This window comes from Conger conger, chromosome 2 (genome assembly GCF_963514075.1).
Source record: "Conger conger chromosome 2, fConCon1.1, whole genome shotgun sequence".
NCBI lineage: Eukaryota > Metazoa > Chordata > Actinopteri > Anguilliformes > Congridae > Conger > Conger conger.
The window spans coordinates 51,163,027-51,189,704 of NC_083761.1; the positions used below are offsets into that span (position 1 = coordinate 51,163,027).

General features: G+C 39.4%; 2 protein-coding genes across 3 annotated transcripts; one reads left to right on the forward strand and one right to left on the reverse strand.

The window, feature by feature from the left end:
* The first annotated feature begins 586 nt into the window (after positions 1 to 586).
* On the forward strand, positions 587 to 8,506 carry LOC133115553 (apoptosis regulator BAX-like). Its single transcript, XM_061225374.1, has 6 exons — positions 587 to 776; positions 3,738 to 3,786; positions 3,901 to 4,059; positions 4,772 to 4,907; positions 5,363 to 5,467; positions 5,626 to 8,506. The coding sequence occupies exons 1-6, from the start codon at positions 746 to 748 to the stop codon at positions 5,722 to 5,724; spliced, it is 579 nt and encodes a 192-aa protein (XP_061081358.1). The 5' UTR covers positions 587 to 745; the 3' UTR covers positions 5,725 to 8,506.
* bcat2 (branched chain amino-acid transaminase 2, mitochondrial) lies at positions 8,507 to 24,826 on the reverse strand. Of its 2 annotated transcripts, XM_061225372.1 has the most exons (12): positions 24,758 to 24,803; positions 23,048 to 23,194; positions 19,817 to 19,888; positions 18,558 to 18,758; positions 17,410 to 17,520; positions 17,043 to 17,162; positions 16,766 to 16,929; positions 15,063 to 15,205; positions 14,472 to 14,557; positions 12,909 to 13,049; positions 11,278 to 11,346; positions 8,507 to 8,832 (listed from the first exon to the last, which is right to left on the reverse strand). In XM_061225372.1, exons 1-12 carry the CDS (start codon positions 24,770 to 24,772, stop codon positions 8,791 to 8,793), a joined length of 1,311 nt encoding a protein of 436 aa, XP_061081356.1. In that variant the 5' UTR covers positions 24,773 to 24,803; the 3' UTR covers positions 8,507 to 8,790. The 2 variants fall into 2 exon arrangements, with proteins under 2 accessions (XP_061081356.1, XP_061081357.1); XM_061225373.1 differs by lacking the exon at positions 23,048 to 23,194 and having other exon boundaries at positions 24,758 to 24,826.
* Between the last annotated feature and the right edge of the window lie 1,852 nt (positions 24,827 to 26,678).

A 26,678-nucleotide genomic window follows, 5' to 3' on the forward strand; every position in this document is an offset into this window, starting at 1 on the left:
TATAAAGAAGATATAAGATTGTATTTCATTACATTCGTCACTTCACGTTTAGGCACTCAGTGCGCATGCTCTGGTGCCAAAAATGACTCATAGTCGAACATGGCAGCCTACATTAACTAGCTTCATGCGCCGTCGGCGCATCAAATCTGGAAAAAATAAGCAGACCTCGGCCCGCAGAAATGAATGGAGACAGGTTTATTTGTTTAAGCAGCATATTCGGACGGATCACTGTAAAAGTAACATTTTGACATATTTAACTCAGAATGTCATTCGGCAAAAATGGTTTAAAAACGGTCCTATGGGCTCCCTTTGATGACGTAGATTATTTTGTGATTGGCTGGTGGATGCGCTCCTTTTCATACAGCCGGGGCACCTACCGGCGAGAAGCGATCACGAGCGGCGAGGTAGGTGCATATCTATAAGTGGAGTGGAAAACATTTGCCGGCAGCTGGAGACAGCAACATAAACAAAAAGTATTATATAATATAATTATTATAATACATAATATTACAATATATAATAACTATGCTTGTTATATGTTACATTTGTATACAGTCTATAGGCGAAACTGTCAGAGCACAGAAAATACATCATTTTCGCCGATTAAACTGAGAGGGCTGAAAGTCAGATTTTAAATGATGTGCAGACTCCGCCCACCCGGCGCAGGTGTACGCAACTATGCCCGCATCGAGGAAGCGCCGGATGACGCAACGAGGAAGCGCCGGGTAAACAATACAAATTAAAAATGGCTTCGCCGCCGGGAGGAGACGTCTCAGGTAGATTTAAGTTCGTTTTGGCCAGCAAGTAAACTCTTTAACGTAGCTAGCTATTGTCCGTGTTTTAAAAGTTGACAATATCTGAAAAAACTGAATGTAAACGCTTTGTTTGGGTGTACTTTTTATTGCGGTTACTGTTTACTTGTGCTTCCAGAAACTAACTTACAAGTTGCTAACGTTACACGTATAGCTAGTTACTGTACTAACGTTATAACTTAACCAACGTTTGTTAATTTGCGTTAAATGGAGGATCTACGCTGTACAACATGTACTGACTATTAGTAGGCATAGTAAAAATAACTAAATCCTCAAATTGTGTCCGGGGTCTTTTATTTACTTAGGCTGCACAAAGCACAGGCCTTTATTTGGGGCAGGCTTGTATTCGAGGCAGGCCTTTATTTCTTATCAGGCTTCTGTTGTAGAATTTTATTCTTAAGGATCTTTTTTTCCTATAGTGCGTTTTATTGTGAGACATACGGAGCAGCATACCGGTAGGCTATCAAAATATTTTCGGTTTCGGATACTTTGCTTTGGGATTTAATTTACTTTTGGACTGTTGCTGTGATTCTATTGCTAAATGTTGGGACTGATGGGCACTGGAATCTAGGGGGTATTTCATGGTTCAGTGTTAAGTTATGTAGTTGAAAGAGTGTCGGGATTTCCACCCGTCTGTTTATTGCGAGCCAAGGCAGCCGCTTTCATTCATTCATTGAACGTGCGCTGTGCTGTAAATTCATGGAACCCTTATTGCGTAGCCAAGTAGCCTAAATTGAGTTAATTTTTAATTTTGCCTGATTTACTTTTTATTAAATTCGTAGGCTGGAATGCCTCGCGGCAACAACTGTGTTTAAATGTATACTGCTTCTGCCTTTGGCAAGGTACTTAGAAGGGGGCGGCAAGCGACTGGTAGCTTGAGATCAACGTGTTGGAGACCCATGGTGTAGGACAACGACTTTTCATTGGCAACAGTGTTAAACCAACCAACAATATAAAATATAAAGAAGAGCTCTTCTTTCATTGAGTTAAATCGAAACAATGTCTTCTACTGGTAGGCAATATTACCCCGGCTTGTATTTGGGGCCTTTATTTGTCCGAATCGGCCACGCCCCCGGCTATTATCCGAGGCCTGGCTTCAAATAGAATCCCGGACACAATTTGAGGATTTACTGTATACCATATAGCTATATGGCGGTTAGTTTACCGCTTACCTACCTAAAGAAAAACAGTAGACAAAAGCATCAGGGAGGGAGAATAAGTTGAATTCATGTTTTAAGTTCTATGCATGCATCGGCTAACTTAGCCGACCAAATTGATGTTGCCCAACTAATTCATTAGCCATATGGCTAACTGTCGTATTCACGTAGCTAGGCTGTATCATGTCATTACAGTTGCATTTAGACTATTGCCACGCTTCACTGAACATCACTGTGCCAGAATGACTGGAGTCAAGATGCTTCTGCGAGTCTTGGTCAAGCTGTCCACGGACATTTTTTTGTGCGCTACATTGCGGTACAAAATTAAACTTTGGTCGAAGAAACGTCGGAGACGTTGACTCTGGCTCAAATTTAAAGGAGTAAAATGGTGGTTGGTCAGACTTTATAGGTTTTTATATGGAATTTTCACAAAAAGGGTATTGAAGAAACACGATGATGAAAGTATTAAAAATGTCCGTTCTTTAGTTTTGGAGAAGTAAGTGTTTTAAATGTATCGTTCTATTTTCAACCGTTCAACCGAGAATGTTCTTGTATGCGTCACACGAGGATATCCCTTATCCTTCCTATTAATGGTATTACGATGACGTCACTTGAATAGCTGGGCACATTGTACGGATAGACTAACCGCTCACTAACACGAAACCGCCAGCCAATTCCACAGTAATGTCAACCTGCGCATGAAAAAATAAACGAACTTACTTCCCAGTTAAACGTATTATGTCCAAAACAGTCGATTGTGAAAATTTGATCAATTTTAAAATTTTATAAATCTGATTTAATGACCATTGAAATCAATGCTGTTTGGCGGCCATCTTGAAAACAATTCAAAACCATTGAATTTTTCTCAATGTCAAAACTAATATTCAGAACCACTTCAGATGGTTTTCCCCAATGTCAAAACTGATACATTTTATGATAAAATTTGATCGGGAAGTTGATCGTCAAACAATGTGCATTTCAGACGTGTCACATCCATAACTTTGGTATCTCCATAATGTTGGAATCTTAAATTTCATTGAGAGTTTATAAAACTTTGACTGACAGTTTTATATTATATTTTGTTGTCACTTTTGGTGTCACTTTGGACAGACATTTGACAAAGTTTCATGAACTGTCGATCAAAATTCACAACCAAAATAGGCATTTACATGTTCACAAAGGGTTAACTCAAAAACTACACAGTAAAAATGTCTCCTGCCTCCCCCATATCGTAGCTAAGACAGGTTCTAATATAATTTGGTGTCACTTTGAACAGACCCTAGAAACTGTCTTATAAATTCAACATAACCAAAATAGGTTTTTAGACAAATGACAGTGTTAATTGAAATACTGCACATTAAATGAGGTCACTAAGAATGTGTTCCATGTTAATGTCATCTCACTTTTGACAGACCTTTGATCACTTTTAGTAAAAATGCAAATTAAATTTGGATTAGACATTTATGCATTATACTTTCACAAAGGGCTAATTCAAAAACTGTACAGCAATCTGTCTCTAGAATTCCCCATGCTGTTGCTAGGGACATGACAGTTTTCAACATTATTTCTTCCTCCCTGACTCATTGCTACCGCAATGTCGCGTATGAATCTGCACAAAAAAATGTAGCTGTGGATAGCTTGACCAAGAATTGCAGAGGGGCGAATAGCTTGACCCCAGTACAGAATGGGGTTATCAATTTGTTTACCATATTCTAAATGTGCACACATAGCTATGCTCACAATGATATAACATGATATTTTATGCCAGGTACTGACACTGATCAAATATTAGATACTGGAGCGGCGTTACTAAAAGAGTGAGTATATTACCCATGATTGTTTGTGAATATTATGTTCATGTGGTTTTCAGTATCAGTAACGTGTATTCCCTGTTCACTCTTCTGCTTTGTCATTATATGCACCTGAAATAGTTTTATTGTGGATCGAGTGAGTCGCCATTCCACCGAAGATGTGACTGTCTCTTACACCCAACTGGGTGGAACTGAGCTGAGTGACCCAGCCCATAAGCAGCTTGCCCAGTGTCTCCAGCGAATAGGGGATGAACTGGATAGTAATGTAGAACTACAGAGGTGAGGAACCTCAAGCGTACACCTACATTTTTATGCCCATTTCTGTCTGCATATTATTTGCTCGTCTCTGAATTTTGATGATTGAATTAATCAATGTCTGGTCCAACTGACGATGGTGAATATGGATATGTCTACTTTTTTTTTTTGTTTTGTTTCATTCGCCTTTCTATCCAGCCCAATCTTAGGGCAGAAAACATTCATTTGAAGGGAAACCCATAAGTGAATCCAGAAAAGCCCTAGTTTGCAGTAAAATGTGAAACAAAGGTGACTATTTCACATTATGCAAATTTGCTTTATTTCTGACTCCACTGTAAAATGATTACAATTTAAGTAGAGGTTTTTGAAACCAAACATCCTTAGTCTTGGTCCTGCTGCTAAATTGAATGAATTTATTCAGGGTCTGGGTCAAATAAAACGGGGTTTGAATAAAACCATTTTAGAACTAAGTCACGAGAAGGAGGTGATATTAGTTTGTTGACTTTATTTAAAATAGTTTAATACAATTTTTTAAAATTTTTAAATCAGTTAGTGATTCAAGACCAAATAAGCTTAACCAATTTACTATGTTTTCATGAAACTGTGGATAAGCAAAATGTACTGAAATTAATATTTAAGATAAAAGGATGTATAGTTCCAGCTCATGGCTCTATTAATCATATATATAATCTGTAACAATACAATATGCTACTTGTCTGTTATATGTTTCTGTTAGCTTGATCAACAGCTCAGCCCTACAGCCCACCAAGGAGGTGTTCATCGAGGTTGCCTGCCAGATCTTCTCTGATGGCAAGTTTAACTGGGGCAGGGTGGTGGCTCTCTTCTATTTTGCCTGCCGACTGGTCATCAAAGTGAGTTTCCTGTTTCCAATCTTTACACTCTGCATGGCCAATCAGTAGGCAACTCTGTTTAACCTACATCTACATAATTTAGGTTATTCCATCTGTTGTAATTCACAGTTCTACCTCCATTTTGGACAAGATAAAGATTCTAATTTTAATAAGCCTTATTTCATCGTAACCTTATTTGCTAGAGGCAGCTGATTGACCATTGATCTGCCCGAACACAAGAGATAACTAATAAAAAGGATAGTGGGGACTTCAGGGTTGAGAGGAGAGATACTGTACTACTGTGCTTTACATAGTTTTTTCTTTTTTAACCTGATAAAGGTGTTTTTACCATAGCTAGCTAGTAAATAATGTAAGACAAGAGAGAATAAGCATAAAGAACCACACAACTAATTCAAGCTCTGACATTTTTATGTTACATTAAGCTTCATGAAAGAATGTGCTTCTGTTTCTTACAGGCACTTGTGACAAAGGTCCATGAAATCATTCGTACCATCATATGCTGGACAATGGACTACATCCGGGATCATGTGATCAACTGGATCCGGGAGCAAGGGGGCTGGGTAAGCCTGAACTCTGCGCATCTTTCTATGAGAGAAGGTTTTAAGGCATAACATTTATTTTCAGTGCAGTTGGATGCATGTGGCCAGAATAAAATGTTGACAGTTCTGATTGGTATTTAGAAATAATAACACTATGTATGTCTCTGTATTTCTCACAGGAGGGTATCAAGTCCTACTTTGGGACGCCAAAGTGGCAAACGGCCGGGGTGATTCTAGCCAGTGTCCTTGCCACTGTTTTGGTCCTCGGCAAAATGTGAAGAGAAAGGGTGGGAAGGAAGGGGATTGGGGGCACACTATTGTTACTATTATTGACTGTTGCAAGAGAAAGAAGAGAGGGAGAAAGGGAGGGTCAAATTTGGGGACATTTGTTCCTGTCTTCTGAGTAAAGCACTCCTCTTCATCTCTCCATCACAGGGGAGAGGCCGATTGGCTGCCTTTGCACTGAACAAGAGTGTGTAATCAACTTGACAGATGATCAGCTCTCACACCTGACTTTCCCAACAAGAGAGTCTTTTAATCTTAATGTTGATTGAAAGAGGGTAATAGGAGTGTATGGGAGAATATGAGTTAACTATATTTTAATGTGTGGGAGCTCTGACGAAAGATATGAATGTCCTTTCTTGCCTATACTTTCCGCAAACCTGCAACCCTGTCCATGTCATCAACCAGTTATCTCTGTCATACTCTCTAGCTACCTCTCTCTTCCAAACTGTCTCTGTGTTTTGTCAGTGCACTTTGAGCTTGCGACATGTAAAATGTAATATACAGCATAGTCTGTAAGTATTTGGACAGTGATATAATGTTAGCTCAATTGGCTCTATCTAATCCAGCACATTGGATTTGAAATGAAACATTGAATATGGGGTTAAAGTACAGACTGTCACCTTTAATTTGAGGGCATTTACATCCATATCGGGTGATCCCTATCCATCTATCCCTTTTTATACATTTTATGGGACCAATAGTAATTGGACAGTTGGGTCTCAGCTGTTTCTGATTAGTCAAATGTATTCACTTTTTAGTGCAGGTGTAAGAAAGCTTTCAGTATCTCGCCTTGGTTCTAGGCTTTTGATTGCCTTTGGAGTGTTAATGGTGTTTGTCAGCAGAGTTGTTTCAATGAGTCAAGGAAGCCATTATGAGCCAGAGAAATAAAGGCCAAACAATAGGCGTACCAAAATAAACTGTTGTAACATCATTAAGAAGAAAGAGAGCACTGGTGGGCTCAGTATTTGCAATGGGACCAGTTGGACAAGGAAGACCTATACAGTTGATGAGCAAATAATTCTTGCCATAATTAAGAAAAACCCCCAAACACCTGTCTGACAGATCAGAAACAATCTTCAGGAGGCAGGCGTGGATGTCTCAGTGACCACTGTCGTCACAAGACTTCACAAACAGATTTACAGAAGCTACACTGCAAGATGCAAGCCACTAGATGGCAGCAAAAACAGGATGGCCTAAAGACCCTGCAGAGTTTCTGAAAAAGGTCTTGAGGACAGATGACAGAGATCGACTTCAAAGTGATGCAAGAGCAAGGTGTGGAGGCTAAAAGGAATTTCCCCAAGAAATGCCACCCCCCTCATCTGTAAAACACGATGGTGTATAGTTTGGCCACAGGTGCTGGCTCGCTTACGTACCTTCATTAATAATTCATCTGCATTAGAAATTCACCAGAATGCAGGAAATTAAATGTCTGAAACTCTAATTTTCTTAGGGGAAAAAAGTTATGCTTCTGAACCTCAGTTACAAATTTGCCCTGGCTACAGCCCTGATCTTATCTGCTTAAGTTAAATCAAATGCCTCCAAACACATTGAACAGTACTTCATCCCACAGCAAAGCAATGACCTTAAACATGCACCTGTGCTCTCTTTCTTATTAATGATGTTCTAAACAGTTTGTTTCAGTTGGCTTATTGTTTGGCCTATGTCTCTTGTCTTCCTTATTTCTCAGCCTCACAATGGCTTACTTGGCTTTTATTTTTGGCACAGCTCTGGTCCTCATGTTGACAAAAGATAATGACAGACACTGAAGGTAATCAAAAGCAAATAATCAAGTTTTCTATGCAATATGGAAGCAATTGAATACACCTGGCTAATCAGAAACTAAGCTAAGAAGCCAACTGTCCAATTACTTTTGGTCCCCTAAAACTGGGGGACTGAATATACAAAAGTCTATAATGCCTAAACAGATCACCCAATATGGATGTGCATACAGTCATATTTCACCTCATATTCATTGTTTCATTACAAATATCAATGTGCTGGAGCCAAAACAACAAAAACATGAGTCACTGTCCACATACATACGGATTGCACTGTATTTACCGTGTGTTGGTGTTATAGGGTGTTTCACGTTTTACAGTGAAATTACTTCATACTTTTCAGATTTACGGTTGTACATTCATTATTTGGTGCAGTACTGCACGGTTATTCAGTACTGTGCAGATTCAACGCAGTATCAGTTTGTGTTGACTGAAGGATAGTTAGTACAACATTTAGATTATTTTGAAACATACATTCTCTCCATATTTGTAACGTTTCTTACTTTTATAGAATGCCTGATGCTTGTTTTTAAGTAGTGACATTTCATGATTTCTCACCCCATTTTCACAGAAAAAATATTACTGGCATGGGAAAGCAAATGCATTTCAAAATTTTAGGTCATCTTCTGCAGACTACTCCTCAAATGTGGATCATTTTTACTATTTCATGTTTGTAATTTTTTACATCCACAAATAAAAAAATAGCTGCAAGCAGCCATTATAGTGCCTAGATGTGGATTTGTTTTTTAGAAAAGTGGGCGCTGTGCATACAAATATAACAAATATAATTTCTTCTCAATTTAGGAGATTTTTATTGTGGCATCTGGTTGTTTTTTAAAATTGTTGTTTTACTAGTATAAGATAAACAATAGTTTTTTCACATTCATTCAAGTCTGCTAATATTCCTGTGTGTCTTTAGAATTCTTTGAGAATTTTATTTTTGTTTTGTTTAACCAATGTATTGTGGATCAAATAAATGCACTCTTAGATTCACAAATGTTTTCTTCAATATATTTTTCATATTACGGCACAAACCAAGCCAAGACTCAACTGAGAATCCTAGTGTGTTCAGTTGAGCGCTACTCTGCACTGCCTGCGGTACATCTCCCTCCTTGAAATGAACAGAGAAGATCTGACAGGCAGCTATATTGGTACAGTTCTGAGAGAAAGAAAAGCTGACCCACCAGTCCTTCACCCAACAAAGAGAAAGTGTGCATAGGTAACTGGAGCTTAAGTTCTGGGAGACTCATCTTGACATGGTCTTGATTGACAGCCCTGAAACTAAATGACCACTTGTGTCCAGTTGCTCTTCTTCCTTCCATACTTGGAATGAGAGGAGGGGGTAGGTTGTGAAGGGTATTGGATGGAGATTGAAAAAATAAAATAAACAATGTTAGTCAAAAAACTAGGAAATATTTTATTTACAAAGCCACATAAACAAGTACAATGCTGTGGCATCATTTATGAGCACAATGAGTCATGACCTTGGTGTAATATCTCATCTGTAGGATTGCACCTTCTATAGCAGTGTCCCATAACTGCTGGGCCATAGTTCAGAGAGAAAAGGTCCCTGTTAGGACGGGTGTACATTACACGACTTGCAGGCTCCCTATTGTTCATTTCAGGTCTGGACCAAATCCGAAGAAAAACGTTATGTCATAACGTCACTGCTTGCAATGTGTAAGATAGCATTCTGACCTGATCCGACAGGCTGATGGGCTCCTGATAATTCTTTTGACATGCAAAAATAATTTGAATTTATCAGGTGTGAGAGGTCTTGCAAACAGATTCCGTGTTTCAATTCCCATTGACCAATCAGGAGGTAGTTCCATTTATGATGTTTTTTCAGATCTGGTCAGGAGCCCATATAGTCAGCAATCATCTGATCGGTTATCACAAATCTGGCCTCATGTAGTGTGAGAGGCCATTTGAGCTGCTGACTTGTAACATGAGAGAAAATCAGATAATGTACAACTGCCTTTAGGCCAACACCCCTTCCTGCAGCAACGTTTCCCAGCAGCTCAAAACAATTACGGGTTGTATGCGATTGTACTGGGTCCTAACAACCTAGGTATGCATAATCTGGGAGGAAACAAATTTTTCCGTCTTTCTTTTCCGAAATTACCCATTTAGAAAACTGTTTTGGAAAAAAATAATTGACCTCCATTCTGGGAGCGCCTGTTGTCTTTCTAATAAAGTTCCAGCTGTGGATGTTTCAGGCCTGAAGAGCGACCTCTCACTCCACCTCTTCTCTGCTACAGTTGCCACTAGTTTTTACGGTGCATTGTGGGACATTTCTAGTACCTTATAATGTCTGTAAAATTCAATTTATTCAGACACTAGAACATTTTGACTTACGGACAAAATAGTATACTACTTAGTAAATAGGGAGCCATTTTTGACACAGCCAGGGTAATTATCGGAAACCTCATTTGCATTTTTGGGCGAACTGCCCCTTGAACGATCCACAATTAAACTTGCAAAAGGTACCACACCCTAAATGGACTTGTATGATGCACTTAAGACAATGAGCTTTGGTACATACACTCAGTGACCACTTTATTAGGTAGACCTGTGCACCAGCTTGTTAGTGCAAATATTTAATCGGCCAATCATGTGGCAGCTGACCAAATGTCAGCATGGGGAAGAAATGTGATCTAAGTGACTCTGGCCCAGGAATGATTATTGGTGCCAGACATGGTGGTTTGAGTATGTCACAAATGCCATTAATGTAATGTAATGGTGAGAAACACAAAAAACATCCAATGAGCATCAGGCAAAAACACATTGTTAATGAGAGGTCAGTGAAGGGCAAGTGGTATGCTGAAGAGAATCTCTGAACACACAGCTTGGAAACCTCTTCGTGGATAGGCCAGCAGCAGAAGACCAATACGTCTAAAAAATATGTCCAATAAATACCTAATAAAGTGAGTGTATATTCAGAGTCAAAGTGCAGTTTCAAGCGCAGCATGGCAGTCCACATTTACTGCTCAGGCGGTAAGAGCAGTCGTCTGGCATTGGAGGGTTGCTGGTTCGATTCCCGCCCTGGATGTGTATGTCTATGTGTCGGAAGTGTCCCTGAGCAAGACACCTAATCTCTAAATGCTCCTGACAAGCTGGTTGATACTCAAACCACCTTGCATGGCAGTCAATCGCCGTTGGTGTGTGAATGCGTGTATGAATGGGTGAATCAGAAGCATCAATTGTACAGCGCTTTGGATAAAGGCACTATATTTATAAGAGCATCTGTCATTTACATTTACATTGATATTGATAAGGTCATTTATTTCTGTGAAAATTGTCTGATACCTTTGTTTTTATGGATTTGCAATATAGGGTAATTTTCTTTTTTGCCTATTTGTTTCTATCTTTAAACCCTGGAGTGTATCTTTCAAGAATGTTGCCAGACCTGCCAGCCTTGTTATGCACTGCTCTGACACTCCCATTTACAAGACAAGACCATCATTGATTTCCACCTGAGCTGAATCATGCTGGTTTCAAAAATGGTTTCAATATAAAAGGACTACTTGATGAAAAAATCTAACTGACGTGTTAGATAATTATATTGATATGCTAAATAAAGAAATACATCAGTTTTAATATCTATCAAAATTAAGAGGACTCCTTTGTTATTTTCATTTGGTCAAATTAAACAAAATGTAATATGCTTGATCAAATGCAAGATATAAGGGTTGTGTGTGGTTCATGCAAATAATATCATCATGTGATAGACCCAGTTCATATCAACGGTACATATAAATTACATACCTGTATATCAGTAAGCTCTTTGTGAAATCTCATTGCTGGCCCATTCTTTGTGGTAGGAATTTTATAAGTCTGATGGTGAGATACAGAAAGGCTGGTTAAATGACCCAAGTAATGAAAGAAACAAGCAAATAAACCAAACAGTAGCTTCAGAATGTATTCAGACCCCTTCACATTTTGCACACTTTATTATGTTGTAGATTTCAATTTAAATTGCTGTTTTGCAGATTATCACATTCTTCCTGGCAGATCCACTCAAACTCCATCAGATTGGATGGGAACCATCTGTGAACTGTTGTCTTTAGGTCTGTCCACAGATGTTCTATGGGGGTTAAGTCTGGCCTTTGGCTGGGCTACTCAAGAACAGTCAGAAGCCACTCCAGTATCGTCTTGGCAGTATGCTTCAAGTCATTGCCGTCTCGAAAGATGACCTGTTGCCCCAGTCTGAGGTTGTGTGCACCCTGGAGCAGGTTTTCTTCAAGGACCCCTCTGTATTTGGCTACACTCATCCTTCCCTCCATTCTGACCAGTCTCCCTGTCCCCGCTGCTGAGAAGCACCCCCATAGCATGATGCTGCCTCTACCATGATTCACCGTAGGAATGGTATTAGCCAGGTGATGAGCAGTGCCTGGTGTTCACCAGACAAAGTGCTTGCTCTGCCAAAAATTCAGTTTTTGTCTCACCATGCTCTCAAAGTTTTAAATGCTGTTTAGAAAACTCCAAACGGGCTGTCATATGCCTTTTTACTGAAGATTGGCTTCTATCTAGTCACTTTAGCATAAAGGCCTGATTGTTGCTGAGATGGTTGTCCTTTCCGGCAGGTTCTGACGAAGGCCCTTGCCTGGTTACTCAGTTTCGCTGGATGGCCAACTCTAGGAAGAGTCCTGGTGGCTCCACATTTCTTAAGTTTAACTCCTGGGAATGCTCAAAGCTTTAGTAATTGTTTTATACCCTTGCCCTGAGCAATGACTCGTCACAATTTTATCACAGTGTCCTGACATGCAGTGTGAAATGTGGGACCTTATCTAGACAGGTGTTTGCCTTTCTAAACTATGTCGTATCAATTTGATTTGCCACAGGTGGATGCCGATCAAATTTTAAAGACATCTCAAGGATAATTAATGCAAACAGGATGTACCTGGGCACAATTTGGGAGTGCCACAGCAAACATTATATTATTGGCGTTTGGCAGATATCTTATCCAGGGCAACGTACAACTAAGTGCAAAGTGCATACCCATCACCAGGAACAAGTGCGCTGAAAGACCCTGGAGGGAAGTACAATTTCAAGTGCTAAGAGTACACCAAAGATAAAGACTAGGGCCAATTTACTTAACGTATATAAATGAGAGATTTCAGTTTTTACTTTGTAATACATTTCCAAAAACTTATAAAAACATATTTTTACCTCGTGTAGATTGACGGGGAAATTTTTTTTTAATCCATTTTAAATTTAATCTACAATACAATAAAATGTGCAGATATCAAGGGGTCTGAATACTTTCTGAAGCCAGTGTATATTGCTGAGAGAGATACAATGAGGTTAAAAAGAGTTACAAATGGCAGGATAGAATTTCATACATAAACAAAGCTAGAGATACACAAATCAGAAACAGATAAAGAAAAGACACTGACCTTTCCTCTATACAGCACACTGCCAACTGGGCACACAACACAGGCAGTCCCAGCACCAAACACTTCTAGAATTTGACCAGATTCCAGTGCCTCCAGCAGCTCTCTCATTCTTACTGTACGCTCTGACACCTTAAACTCTCCCTGTGGGAAACATTTGTTGTTGTGTATTGTTCCGTGGCCTATTGTTCCCTTAGTTACAGTGCCCTCCATAATGTTTGGGACAAAGACCCATTATGTCTTGATTTGCCACAATTTTAGATTTGGAAAATCAATTAACATGTGGTTAAAGTCTTTTATACATCAATCTATACAAATAATCAATCTACTTGCCCTTCTCTGAACCTTTACCTTTTGCGAGGTACTTCTGACAAATGTAATAAATAAAAAGAAGAACAATCAGCCTCTCGCTCCTGAAATAAAAAAAGCGCTAACAGGAGAGGTCATTCATTCATTCATTATCCAAACCCGCTTATCCTGAATAGGGGGGCTGGAGCCTATCCCAGCATACAATTGGCGAAAGGCAGGCATACATGCTGGACAGGTCGCCAGTCCATCGCAGGGCACACACACCATTCACTCACACACTCATACCTATGGGCAATTGAGACTCTCCAATCAGCATAACCTGCATGTCTTTGGGCTGTGGGAGGAAACTAGAGTACCCGGAGGAAACCCACACAAACACGGGGAGAACATGCAAACTCCACACAGAGAGGCCCCGGCCGACAGGGATTCGAACCCAGGACCTCCTTGCTGCCCACTGCACCATCCGTGCTGCCCTAACAGGAGAGGTAAAAGAGGAAAAAGAAAGGAAATGGAGCGGCAGTCAAGTGGAGGTGAAAACAAAGAAATACTCAACCTCTACCTCTAGCTAAAGGCGAAAGAGAACAGAAAGGATGAAGGGAATGATTGAGCCCTAACTCTAGTCCTAAGCTCAAAGAAGTTGCGTTGCTTTTAAAAGGAAGGCAGTTCTCTGACTACAACTAATCGGCTTTGTGGTAGCCGGAAGGTTGCTGAGCAGGCTGAAACCTATGACAGTTGGCCCTTTTTACTGCTCTCGCAATAAATGAGGAGACTATGCATAAACACTCATTTTGATTTCACCATGTAGAAATGATGGCACTTTTATTGCAAATCTCAAATTGTGGAGTACAGAGGCAAATAAATAAATGATGGGTCTTTGTCCCAAACATTATAGAGTGCACTGGTACATATTTCATATTTCAACCACTTGTATCGATTGGAGTTCTTGGAAAGTACCTTGTGTTTTGGAATTTGTGTTTTTGTGGAAAGTACCTTGGTCAAGGGTATAATATACATATACTGTAAAATGTTTATCTCAACCAACAACACCCTAGTTCGAGTCCAAGTTAATTAATTTAAAATCACATTAATTCCATTTCGTAGTCATTTGGACAATGGCCAAGTAAGTGTCCTAGATGTTCTGCTCTCTAATTCCATCAGTTTCATACTTTGAATATATCTTATTCATAATTAATATTTTCTTGCTTACATTCATTTTAAGTGAATCTGTAACTTCATGCAACCCAACCCTCCTCTTACCCATTCTTGTGCCAAATCTAGTAGTGACTGCCTGGTAACTCCTGGGAGGATGAGTCCATCGAGGGGAGGTGTCACCAGTTCTTTCTCTACATGGATGCAGAGGTCCCACTTATACTTGTCTTTTCCTGCTACTTTTAACCAATTTTATGTCAAATCCATTCTATATTGCATTATATGATTATGGTCTGAACACTCTCAAACTAAAGCTCATAAGTGGGATTTGTCAAATAATGTAAATAATTCAACATGTCTTCTCCAGCTACCAGCATTCCACTCTAAACGAGACAATGGGACAGATTCAGTTCCTCTTCCCGGTAGGAATCAGAAGGTACCCTGTTGTTGAGCTTGTTATAAAGTTGAATAACTTCATGCTTGACACACATACATGTATGCATGCATACAGGCATGCTTTCACACACAGTCACATGTATTGGGCTGATCTTTGTACAGCTATACAGATACTGACTAGCAGCAAACAAAAATACAAAGGATACACAATGAACAAAGCTATGAGAATGATACCCACAGTTCCCCAGAGAGAGAGAGACAGAGAATGAGAGATAAAAGGAGAGAGAGTGAGAGAGTACCCACCGCCTCTTTTGTTGGTCCAGTAGATGAAGAGGTTCATGGTGCCCGCCTCAGTGATCTCCTCCTCATCCCCATATAGCCACAGCACTTGTTGGCAGTCCTGATTCTGTGCCTCATCCTGCAGTGCAATTGTAGGACCGTAATTCCTGACAGAGATACAGGCATATAGGAGTCACAAACCAAATTACAAAAAAGTAAACAAATTTGCGTACTGACAGTAATGACCTTGACTTTGGTGTCTCCTATTTCTTGATCTCTGAAGATTCACATTACCTGTTCTGTCAGTGTTGATAGACAGCACAGGTAGTATAATCAATGTTCTGAGAGTAATTTATATCAGTACGACAGCGATGCTACTCTGGATGAGCACAAAGCTGTTAATTGTGTCAAAGGCAAATGTGGGACCTCTTTTGTGTAGCTGTAATGGATAAACCAACTGGTGCAGTTCAGAAAACTAGCTTATTACTGTTCATATTTAGTCTGGTTACTGGTAACATTTCCTAAACAATTTGATTAGACTGCAGGTCGGAGACTTGACATGTGAGCAATGTTATGGATGTGACATTTGGACACAAAATGACAAACAAAATTCCTCAGAAATCCCTTACATGATCAAAAATGTTAATGCTTATTATCATAGCACCCACTTTGCTGAGGGGAAGGGCCAAAAACATAAAAATAAATATTGTTAAGCCAAAAATAAGTGACAAATATCTTGCGTTATGGATGTGATGCAAAAAGACAGGTATTTTGGGGAGACTACACTTTCTAAAAACTCTGAGAATTTTAAAGTCTAATGCAGAAAGTTTGTTATCCATGCAATGCAGGAGGCTTGGCTGAACGTAAAACCAGAAATTTAAAAAATATTTTTTCTTCGTCTTGATTTTTATGAGGAGATATCATTATGGATGTGACGCCATTACGTGTGACACGTCTGAAATACACATTGTTTTACGATCTATTTCCCGATCAATTTTTACCATAACACAATTGTTGTCATCTGAAATGGTTCTGCATGTCAGTTTTGACATTGAGAAAACCATTTGTGCCTCACAGCAAGGAGGTCCTGGGTTCGAATCCCCGTCGGCCGGGGCCTCTCTGTGCGGAGTTTGCATGTTCTCCCCGTGTCTGCGTGGGTTTCCGCCGGGTACTCCGGTTTCCTCCCACAGTCCAAAGACATGCAGGTTAGGCTGATTGGAGAGTCTAAATTGCCCATAGGTATGAGTGTGTGAGTGAATGTTGTGTGTGCCCTGCAATGGACTGGCGACCTGTCCAGGGTGTATTCCTGCCTTTCGCCCAATGTATGCTGGGATAGGCTCCAGCCCCTCTGATAATGGATGGATGGATGGATGGAAAACCATTTGTTTGTTTTTAATGTTTTCAAGATGGCCACCAAATAGCATTGATTTCAATGGTAATGGGACTAATAAATACATTTTTAAGCATTTTCCTGTTGTTAGTCTACATTTTATCAGATTTTAAGAACATAATACGTTTAATTTTTGGTGCTCAGGTTGACATTACTGTGGAATTTCGCTTATATTTAAACAGAATATCTAGTGCACACTCCCATTATCCTGCCATTGGATGTGGAGAACTGGGGTGAAGCGAATGGAATAGCGTAGCAATACGAACTCTTAATAGTATAGGTTCTATTGAATTGTAGCACATAATATGTAAATGTATTTATCCCATTTGACACTCACCCCCCCACTTTGAATGCTCCCACTCCACCCTTCCAGGCCCTGATGAAGTTGGGGTCTGCCAGCAGAGATACCGGAGTGAAGCCACCAGTGGAGAAATATGGCCCCACAGGGCTTAGGATAACAAACAGCATTGCGTGCTGAGCCTTTGACAGCCCCAGGGAGGGCTGATAGAGAGAGAGTGAGAGAGCGACATTATGTAATACAGACATATGTGATAGAATGCATTACAGTTAGTCAAGAAGCCAAATTTGCCATCCATTGTGTTTGGAGTTCAGACCTGGGTGCCAATGAATGTGGGACGAATATACAGACTGGCATCAGTGGTGTAAGGGATCCACTCCTGATCCACCTCCACCAGCTTTGTAATGCACTCCAGTAACTCAGATTGGTCAAATAACTGCAAAGAAAGACAGTGCTCTGGTAAATATAACTGATCCCTGTTGCATATGGGCCTCCCCTGAGATGGCAAGATAGCAGGGCTATATACAGGGAAATATACACTGAAAACGAAATGTATGTAGGCAAAATGGAGACCTACCATCTTGCACTGCTATTGACTGGCTTCTGCTGCCATACACTTAGCTGATTCATTAGTAGCTGTTTAAAGCAGCTGATAATGGTGCGTGGTTTTGTGCTGGACTCACAGGAAGACAGCTCCTCTCTGCACTCCTGAGCATCCTGTGCATGTTGAGCATGGGCCTAAAGAGGCGAATGCGGTTGTCCACACCTCTGAATGCCTTCATCCCTTCAAACAACTAAGAAGGACCGGGTAGAAAGAGTTTTTTTGAAGATTACATTCCTCATTCAAAGTGTTAATAGCTATTCAATGCTATAATGATCCACTTAGCATTTTGCATGCATATTTTACTGAACACGTCAGATTAAGTACCTTGCTGAAGAGTACAATGACCACCTGGGAATCAAGCCTACCATTCTGTCTTTATAAGCCCAGTACCCTAATCATCATGGTACTAAGCACACATCTGAGAACAAATATTTGTTAGACTGGACATATGCTCTGCCATCTAATATTACAATAGCTATCCGAAGCAGCTGAAAGAGCAAGTCAGTGGTTGTGGATAAAGAGAGAGCAGGCTAGTTGGGGGAATCTTAAACTAGCTGATGGCTATTAGATAAGACTACTGGTTATATGGAAATCCATAAGGACCGGTGGCACTGAGCATGCATTAACGGTGCCAGCGGGGTTATGACAACCTAAGTCACGAGGGAGGTCCATGTGGTACTGTTATTGTTCTGTGCATGGGGTGCACTAGTGGCAAGTGAAGGGTGCCTGATGGGGGTATGGAGGGGGGTGGGTCTGGGATGCCAGGCTTCACTGTTGAGCCTTCTGGAGGTGTCGTAGGCCTAACTCGCTGAAGGAAGGTGCCCACTTGACAACCCCTGTGAAATGCTCGCATTAGCACCCTTTTCGCTGGTGTATACTGTTGTCCGTTGTCTGGTTTTTTGGTTGGTAGGAACCATGCTAGTTTAGGAACATCTGAGCTGGGTCTTTATGCACAGCCCCCTAATTATAAGCACAAGGAAATTAACATCATATCCTGTGCAATGTACACAAAAAGCTAGTTAAAAAATCATGTTACAAACAGTGAGAATAACTTCCTGGTGGAAAAAAAAACTCAATCTTTAAACAAATGTACTTCCTCTTGACTCATTGTACACATTTACGAAACCTACTGTACACCACATGTAGAGATCAGCTACCTCTAAGACAAGCAGTGAATGCTTGTTCCTTGTTGGGAAATACCATTCCCACCGAGTAAGACCAACTCACCTCTGTGGCATAGTGCAGTACAGAAGAGGCAGGATGCAGTGAGAGGTTTTCGAAAGGCTTGATATAGGGCACATCCCACCCCCTGCTCTCTGACCAGTGGATGGTCAGCATGTGGTCAGAGAAGTGCTTGCCAAACACCAGAGAAGAAGAATCAGGTTTGGGTTTGGTTGACTTGCTGTGCTTAATGGTGAGATCCGAAGCCTGAGAGAGAGAAGATGGGAATTCACTCAGTGTGCAGATGTGATCTGACACTACAATTTACAGTAAAAACCCACTCATATGCCAACACATACCAAGAGATTATGTCCTTCACTAACAATAATTGGTAGAAACAAGGACATTCTTCTCTTAAACACCCTGGGGAAAAAGGTTCAAGGGTGTGTCACCTGTTGCAAAGATTGAGTAATCAAGGAAAGAGGAGACAGCATGTTCAGACTGAAAAGAAAATGCATCAAGGAGGAAAAGTTTTTTTTTTTTCAGTTCCGTATATCAAAAAACATGAATCATTGCACAACAAGACAAACAGGTTCAGATCCAGAAACTTAGATCCAAACAGATAATTACATTTAGAAAAATATAGTATTTATTATTTGGAATAATAGGCAACACAACAAAACCACTGCTACTTATTAAGTTTAATATGATATTATTTATGGGATCATTATTTAGATAAAGCAGATTATTGACAATGCACATTTTGAAAGCCCATTAATTGACCCATTCCTTCTATAATTTTTATATCGTTTTATAATATTTTATAGTTCTTCATGGAACTATAATATGGGTGTACTTGCATTTTCTAATATTTTCATTATTTCACAAAAAATGTTATAAAACACTTTAACAAGGACTGTTGTGATGGAGTTTATGGTGCTATAAAGTAACCCAAACTAGCTCAAATGTTTAAGATGCACAAAATGTCAAAATAGGACCAATAAAATTGACCCACTGGGTATGTTCGTTAAAATCACTGTAATACGTTCTAGACTTGAGCTATTGGCTGGAATCATGAAACCTGAATTGTATGGAACAGTATCCTCAACAACACACAACTTGAATTGGGTGGATATCGTTATTTTTATAACTGCTATATTATTCATTCATTCACTTCTTTGATGAAGTGTATCCTTTGTTTAAAAAGTCATGTACTTTCCCGGCATTACCGGTTGTGCACATTTTTTGTGGACAGGGAGATAGCATATAATACCAGCCCGCAAGGTGTAGGAAGAAAACCTTATGGGACTTTTTGTCTTCATTACCCTGAAAGATGAGCTGGCAAATCGCAAGGATCCCAGACTAAGGTGGGGTGCTTTTCCCAGATGCTGGAGTGCCTGATGAAAGAAAAGGCAGTAATATGAATCCATTGAATCTACATGAAAAACAACTATACTATATTAAAATAAGCCAATTATATTAAATAAAATACGACAGCTTATGTTTTATAAAACTGCATGTTATAGAAATTATATCTCCACTCATAGAACCAAATGCAGATTGTTGTAGCCAAAAGTGTTGCTGACTGTAAAAAAAAGTCCCCCGCAGCTTTTGAGTTAACATCCCATCTGAGCAAAGAGTTTTCTGCTGTATAATAGCTATTTATAGTTACAATTATATTATGTTAATAAAGTCCCATGTGTGTGCATGGGTTGTTTATAAGATTCATGAGACATACGATAAGACATGTATAACTTGAAGGTATGTTTTCTCTTTATGGTTGGTGCAGCAAAAATATTTAATAATAATAATAAAAACAGTACTTTCACAGCATTAGCGGCTGTGTACATTTTTTGCATATAATACTGGGAAGGAAATCTATTGAAAATGATATTTATTGGGTTTTTCAGAATGAACAGGGCAGATACACTTACAAAGATGTACACATAGAAGAGAGAGAAAAGAGAAAAGAAATGTACAAAACCGAGAGAATAAACGGAACCCTGGCATTCTTATGTAGCTGTTATGCTGAATATGTTTCTTCATATACTACAACATTCTCATTTTTCACATACTCAGCAAACATCTTGATAGGTGACTTTCAAGATATTTAATAAACTTTCCCCATATTTTAAAAAAGCTCTGTCCTTGGTGGCATAAGTCAGTTTTTCCATGGGTAAACAATTACAAATACTTTTAAACCAATATCCAACTGTAGGTGCCTCAACGCTCTTCCAGGCAGTTGCAATACAGTGCTTAGCCTGAAGTGAGCATAAAATTACTATCTTTTTATTTGCACCTGACCGGGGGAAGAGGTCCAAAGATAAATACCCGAGAGCAGACAGGTGACGCAATGGAGATAATATCAGATATAGTTTGTATGACCTCTTCCCAGAATTTTATTTTTATTTTTGGGCAGCTCCAAAGGCAGTGGAATAGTGTGCCTTCTTCAAGGCCACATTTAATACATAAATCAGGATTATTATTTTTAAAGCAATGTAACAGGGAGGGAGTTATGCATGTACGCATGGTCCATTTAAATTTTATCAGTTTAAATCTGGCGTTGATAGTCTGGCTTACAGTCATTGTCAGAGATTTCTACATCTAAGTCGCTAGACCTAGCCAATCTATTGTTGTTCGAGGATTCTTTAGAAAGGGAAACCTGGCTATGACCTTGAAGATGATCTAGTATGGCATTTTCAAGCCTAGAGGAGGTCCACAAGGGGACTGTTTAGTCGTGTTAAAAAGCGTTTTGAAGCGATATCGTAAGTTCTTTGCAAATCATCAAAACTATAACGTATATCATTGTCATTATACAAATCCATATACTTTACTCATCCCTCTCTCTGCCCAGAGTCTAAAGCCAGGGTCACTTCTGCCGGGAGAAAATCTAATGTTTCCCCATATTGGTGTAAAACCTGATATATCTGGCACAATATTACTGTACTTTGTATCTGATCATATTGTATTCCTGACAAATGGGCTACAGGTATCTTTTAGAAGGCTTTTCAATGTATCAGAATACAGATATAGCTTTAGGGGCAATGGAGATTTTTATTATGAACCAGGGTATTGTAGAATTGTCTGAGAACGAACACATGGCTGCTGTAATCTTATGTAAGTTAAGTCTTGGGTGTTTATTATTCCAGATAAAGTTAGTTATTATTTATTTATATATATATATATATATATATATATATATATATATATATATATATATATATATTCTTCTTTATTAGATGGTAGGTGTAAAGGAATGGATTGGAATAGATATAAAGATTTTGGTAAGACATTCATATTCACAATATTGACACGGCTAATTAAGGAAATTTGAAGATCTGTCTATCTTTTAAGGGATTCTGATACGGTTGTTAAAATTGAATTATACTTCCCTGGAACTAGGTCATTTATGTATGAAGTGATTTTTATTCCCAGATCCATAAAGCCACAAGGTGAATTGTGGAATGCATTCCCTACTGGTGGGCTGTCTCTTTCAGACTTTCTAAGATATAGAATTTTAGACTTTGTGTTATTCACCTTCTAACCAGAGAAACCCTGAAAGATTAGTATTGGTAGGGACTGTGCCAGATGTTTTAAGAAAAGTATAATATAATCTGTATAGAAGCAGTGTTTGTTGGCACATTTATTGGCTAAATGGCTTTAAGTTGTAAAGGGTCCAAGGTATCAAATGAGCCTCAAACCATCATGTTGTGCGTGCTTGTCTGATATGCAGCAGATATGGATGGATCACTTCAAGGGTTGTTTCAAGGGTAATTTTTCCATTGGGTTCTGCACAACAATTATATGAAATATCCAGACTCTGATGATGTTGATAGGTCGTGGACACCAGAAAGTCATGGAATGCAAAGGATATGCAACCAAGTTGCAGACGCTCTTATCCAGAGCGACGGACAAGTGCAAAGTGCATAACCAGGAATAAGTGTGCTGAAAGACCCTAGAGGGAAGTACAATTTCAACTGCTACCTGCACAACAAAGATAAGGACCAGGGCCCATTTGATTTATATATATATATATTTTTTATAATACCGCAACATGCAAATGTATGAACAAACCCCTCAACTAGCCAAACACTGCTTACCTAGCCAAACTAAAACATCCTGATACACAAGTAAATCACAGAAAGACAACAATTAAGGTTTAGGATTAAGGAGAGGTGCTGCTTGAAGAGGTGCGTCTTCAGTTTGCGCTTCTGTTCATTTGTTCAGGCACATCTGTTCATTTGTCAAATTATTTTTGGGCCCCTAAAATTGGGGGGCCTATGTATAATGAGGGCTGTAATTCCTACACCGTTCATCTGATTTAGATGTAAGTACCCTCAAATATTTATGGACCTGACTGTATATTAAAAACAGCAATACGGTATTAAAATAAGACAGAAACAAAGATTATAGCTCCACTCATAGAACCAAATTCAGGTTGTTATATATACATTTAGTGAGCACTTTATTAGGTATTTATTTGAGTTATTGGGCTTCTGCTGCTGTAGCCTATCTACTTAGAGGTTTGACGCATTCAGAGATGCTCTTCTGCATACCACTGTAATGTGTGACCAGTCTGGCTCTTCTTCTCTGACCGCTCTCATTAACAACGCAGGATGCTCACAGGATGTTTTTTTTGTTGTTGTTGTCTTTCCATGGTTAAAGTCACTTAGATCGCATTTCTCCCCATTGTGACATTTGGTCTGAAAAACAGATGAACCTCTTGACCATGCCTGCATGCTTTTATGTATTTAGGTGCTGCCACACGATTGGCTGATTAAATATTTGCATTGACAAGCTGGTATACAGATCTACCTAATAAAGTGCTCGCTGAGCGTATATACAGTGCATCCGGAAAGTATTCACAGCGCTTCCCTTTTCCAACATTTTGTTGTTACAGCCTTATTCCAAAATGGAATAAATTCATTTTTTCCTCAAAATTCTACACACAACACCCCATAATGACAACATGAAAGAAGTTTTTTTTTGCTTATTTATAAATAAATAAAAAACGAAGAAATCACATGTACATAAGTATTCACAGCCTTTGCTCAATACTTTGTTGATGCACCTTTGGCAGCAATTACAGCCTCAAGTCTTTTTGAATATGATGCCACAAGCTTGGCGCACCTATCTTTGGGCAGTTTTGCCCATTCCTCTTTGCAGCACCTCTCAAGCTCCATCAGGTTGGATGGGGAGTGTCGGTGCACAGCCATTTTCAGATCTCTCCAGAGATGTTCAATCGGATTCAAGTCTGGGCTCTGGCTGGGCCACTCAAGGACATTCACAGAGTTGTCCTGAAGCCACTCCTTTGATATCTTGGCTGTGTGCTTAGGGTTGTTGTCCTGCTGAAAGATGAACCGTCGCCCCAGTCTGAGGTCAAGAGGACTCTGGTGCAGGTTTTCATCCAGGATGTTTCTGTACATTGCTGCATTCAACTTTCCCTCAATCCTGACTAGTCTCCCAGTTCCTGCCGCTGAAAAACATCCCCACAGCATGATGCTGCCACCACCATGCTTCACTGTAGGGATGGTATTGGCCAGGTGATGAGTGAATACTTATGTACATGTGATTTCTTAGTTAATACATTTGCAAACATTTCAAAAAAACGTATTTCATGTTGTCATTATGGGGTGTTGTGTGTAGAATTTTGAGGAAAAAATTAATTTATTTCATTTTGGAATAAGGCTGTAACATAACAAAATGTGGGAAAAGTGAAGCGCTGTGAATACTTTCCGGATGCACTGTATATCTCATAGTGAACAGTCCGACAGGGATAGTGGGATGGGGCACGTTTGAATAGGTAGCCTATTGTTTAATTGGCAATATGACAGATTTGGCATCCCATAATTGCAAATGACCACATAGCCTATTAATTTCGTAGTGCATTTCTGACGTGTGGATAGCCTGAACACAGTAGCTATTTAAAACACATTAATTCATTCATGCATTCATTCGAGGGATAAACATCAGTGGTTTAGCAGGAAATGAACCTATACTTTTTTACAGAGCTCTAATGTGTCCGTTTTTTTGTTGTTGATGTGTGATCTATGTGTCTGCTTTGTTAACTAAAAGATAATTATTCATGCGTGCTATCGATGTAATTAAATGGCATTAAGAAAGTGAATTGATTCATATAAACATTTTTGTCAGTCAGTTATTTCACAAATGATTGCAATAAGCAGCATAAATAGGATACAGACAGAACAAAATAATGAGGCACAAAACAAGACAGTAATAAATGAGTGAACCGCTTAGCTACTCACCGTCCTAAATGCCATTGTCACAACAAGTGCCGAAGTAGAAGCGGGTGTGAAGAGATCCCAACTATGCTTTTATCCGTTTGTTTTTTTTTGGTTGGGCTGCGTACATGCGTTCCCGCCCTCAAGTATCTTAGGCTGCACTTCTTAGCCTGCCAAACTTCAGGGAACTTCTGGCTAAGTAGAATATTAGAGAACTTAATTCGTTTTAACTATTTACTGCATTTAACTATTTAACTATTATTGGAGAGCATCTTTAGGTTTTCGCTTAAGTATGTAGTATGTATGTAGACATATCAGAGTAACTATTTTGACAGAAAATGTAGAAAACAGGCTGGAAATGGCATTGTTTTAATACAAGGTAGAACAAAACCAAATGGTCATTATTACATGTGTATGTCATTTGGAGCAAAATAAAATGGTTACTACTCTTGAAGCCTTTTGACTGCAGGCACAATCTCGCTTCTGAAAGGATACACTTGGGGGATTAGAGTAAAATTACTCTAAATATTACTAAAACGAAGTTATAGATAATAAAACACAGTGGAAGTGGAAGCTTCTTTTCTCGCAGAAAATATTTTTTATATTTGAGTGGACACAGATGCTCATGGCTGCGTCATATGTAGGCTAAGTATATATAAGTATATGCTTTCTGCATATACTGTACATATCCCACCATGTACTTTGCATATCACATTGGAGTTAAAACGACATTACCATTTGTAACAGAATGACACCATCTTTTAATACAGGTAGGAATAGGCAGAAACAGGTTAGATAAGCATCCCAGGAACTTTATTTTAACAAAATACATACCAGAAGCTCTAAAGGTACTGGCGACAGCAAACCAAATAGCATCTTTTTTAGATCATAGAGCTCTGTGTTTCTCCTCCTTGACAATCAGTTTTTCCTCGTCCAACGAACGGGATGAGCTTTCTACTAGAGCCTCTGGTCTATTTTTGCTGCGTACTGGAAGACTGCTGCAGGCTGCTGCAGCAGGCAACGTGTGGCATCCGCATCTGGTATAAATACACACAATCCGCTACCATTCTGTAGCAGCTGTGTAAAATGGCCTTCAGCCGTGCAGCATAAATTGCCCCAGAGATGTACCTAGATTTAAAGTAGCGAGAAACCCAGGGTTAGAGTTTGTTAATCTAGCTAACCCCGTAATCTATCTTTGTAGTATATCCCCTTGCTCTGCTCATTTTGTGTGGCGTGATCGTGCTGTGAGAATTTAAAAAATCACAAGTGTAGACAATCCCCCCACCCCCAATGGGCCCAGGTATCACTTCTGAGCAAATAGCTTCAATATCAAGCACTAGAGCGAAGGAAACAAAGAGCTTTTTTTTTTTCCCCTGATCGTTGTCTCCCTCTGCTGTCCAAGTGGGATGTGACATGTACTATCTATCCATCTAGATATTTGAATAGGGTGTGTCTGCAGACCGGAGACTTTGCATGGGCGGAGTTCCTGTCACTCACTTTTCGGTCTGATCAATTAGAAGGCTTGAATTATTATTAACCCGACCAGCCACTGTCTATAATCAGTTGTCAATCACTCTCTAATCCGGCCAATAGACTACGTATTTCACTTTTTTGAATTTTATTTTCCCTCCGTCTGTTATATTCCATAGTGCCTGGCTGGCTGCAAACATCGGACAGGCGGTGATCGATTGAGGACGAGGATCGGGATTAAGTTAGCTGTGAACATTATTAACTTGGTAAGCAACAGAGCAGTATGGCGTGCCTCCACTTCTAGCAAAATACACAGTAAAAAATATAGATTGTTTTATTTTTCTTCTTTGTAGTTCCTTTTGTAGTTTTATGCAGTAAGACCAGGTGTCAGTGTGTAAATTCTAAAACTACTATTCAACCCTCGCCCAAGCCACCTAGTGCCATACTGCCCAGAGTATCAAACGGACTGGAACCT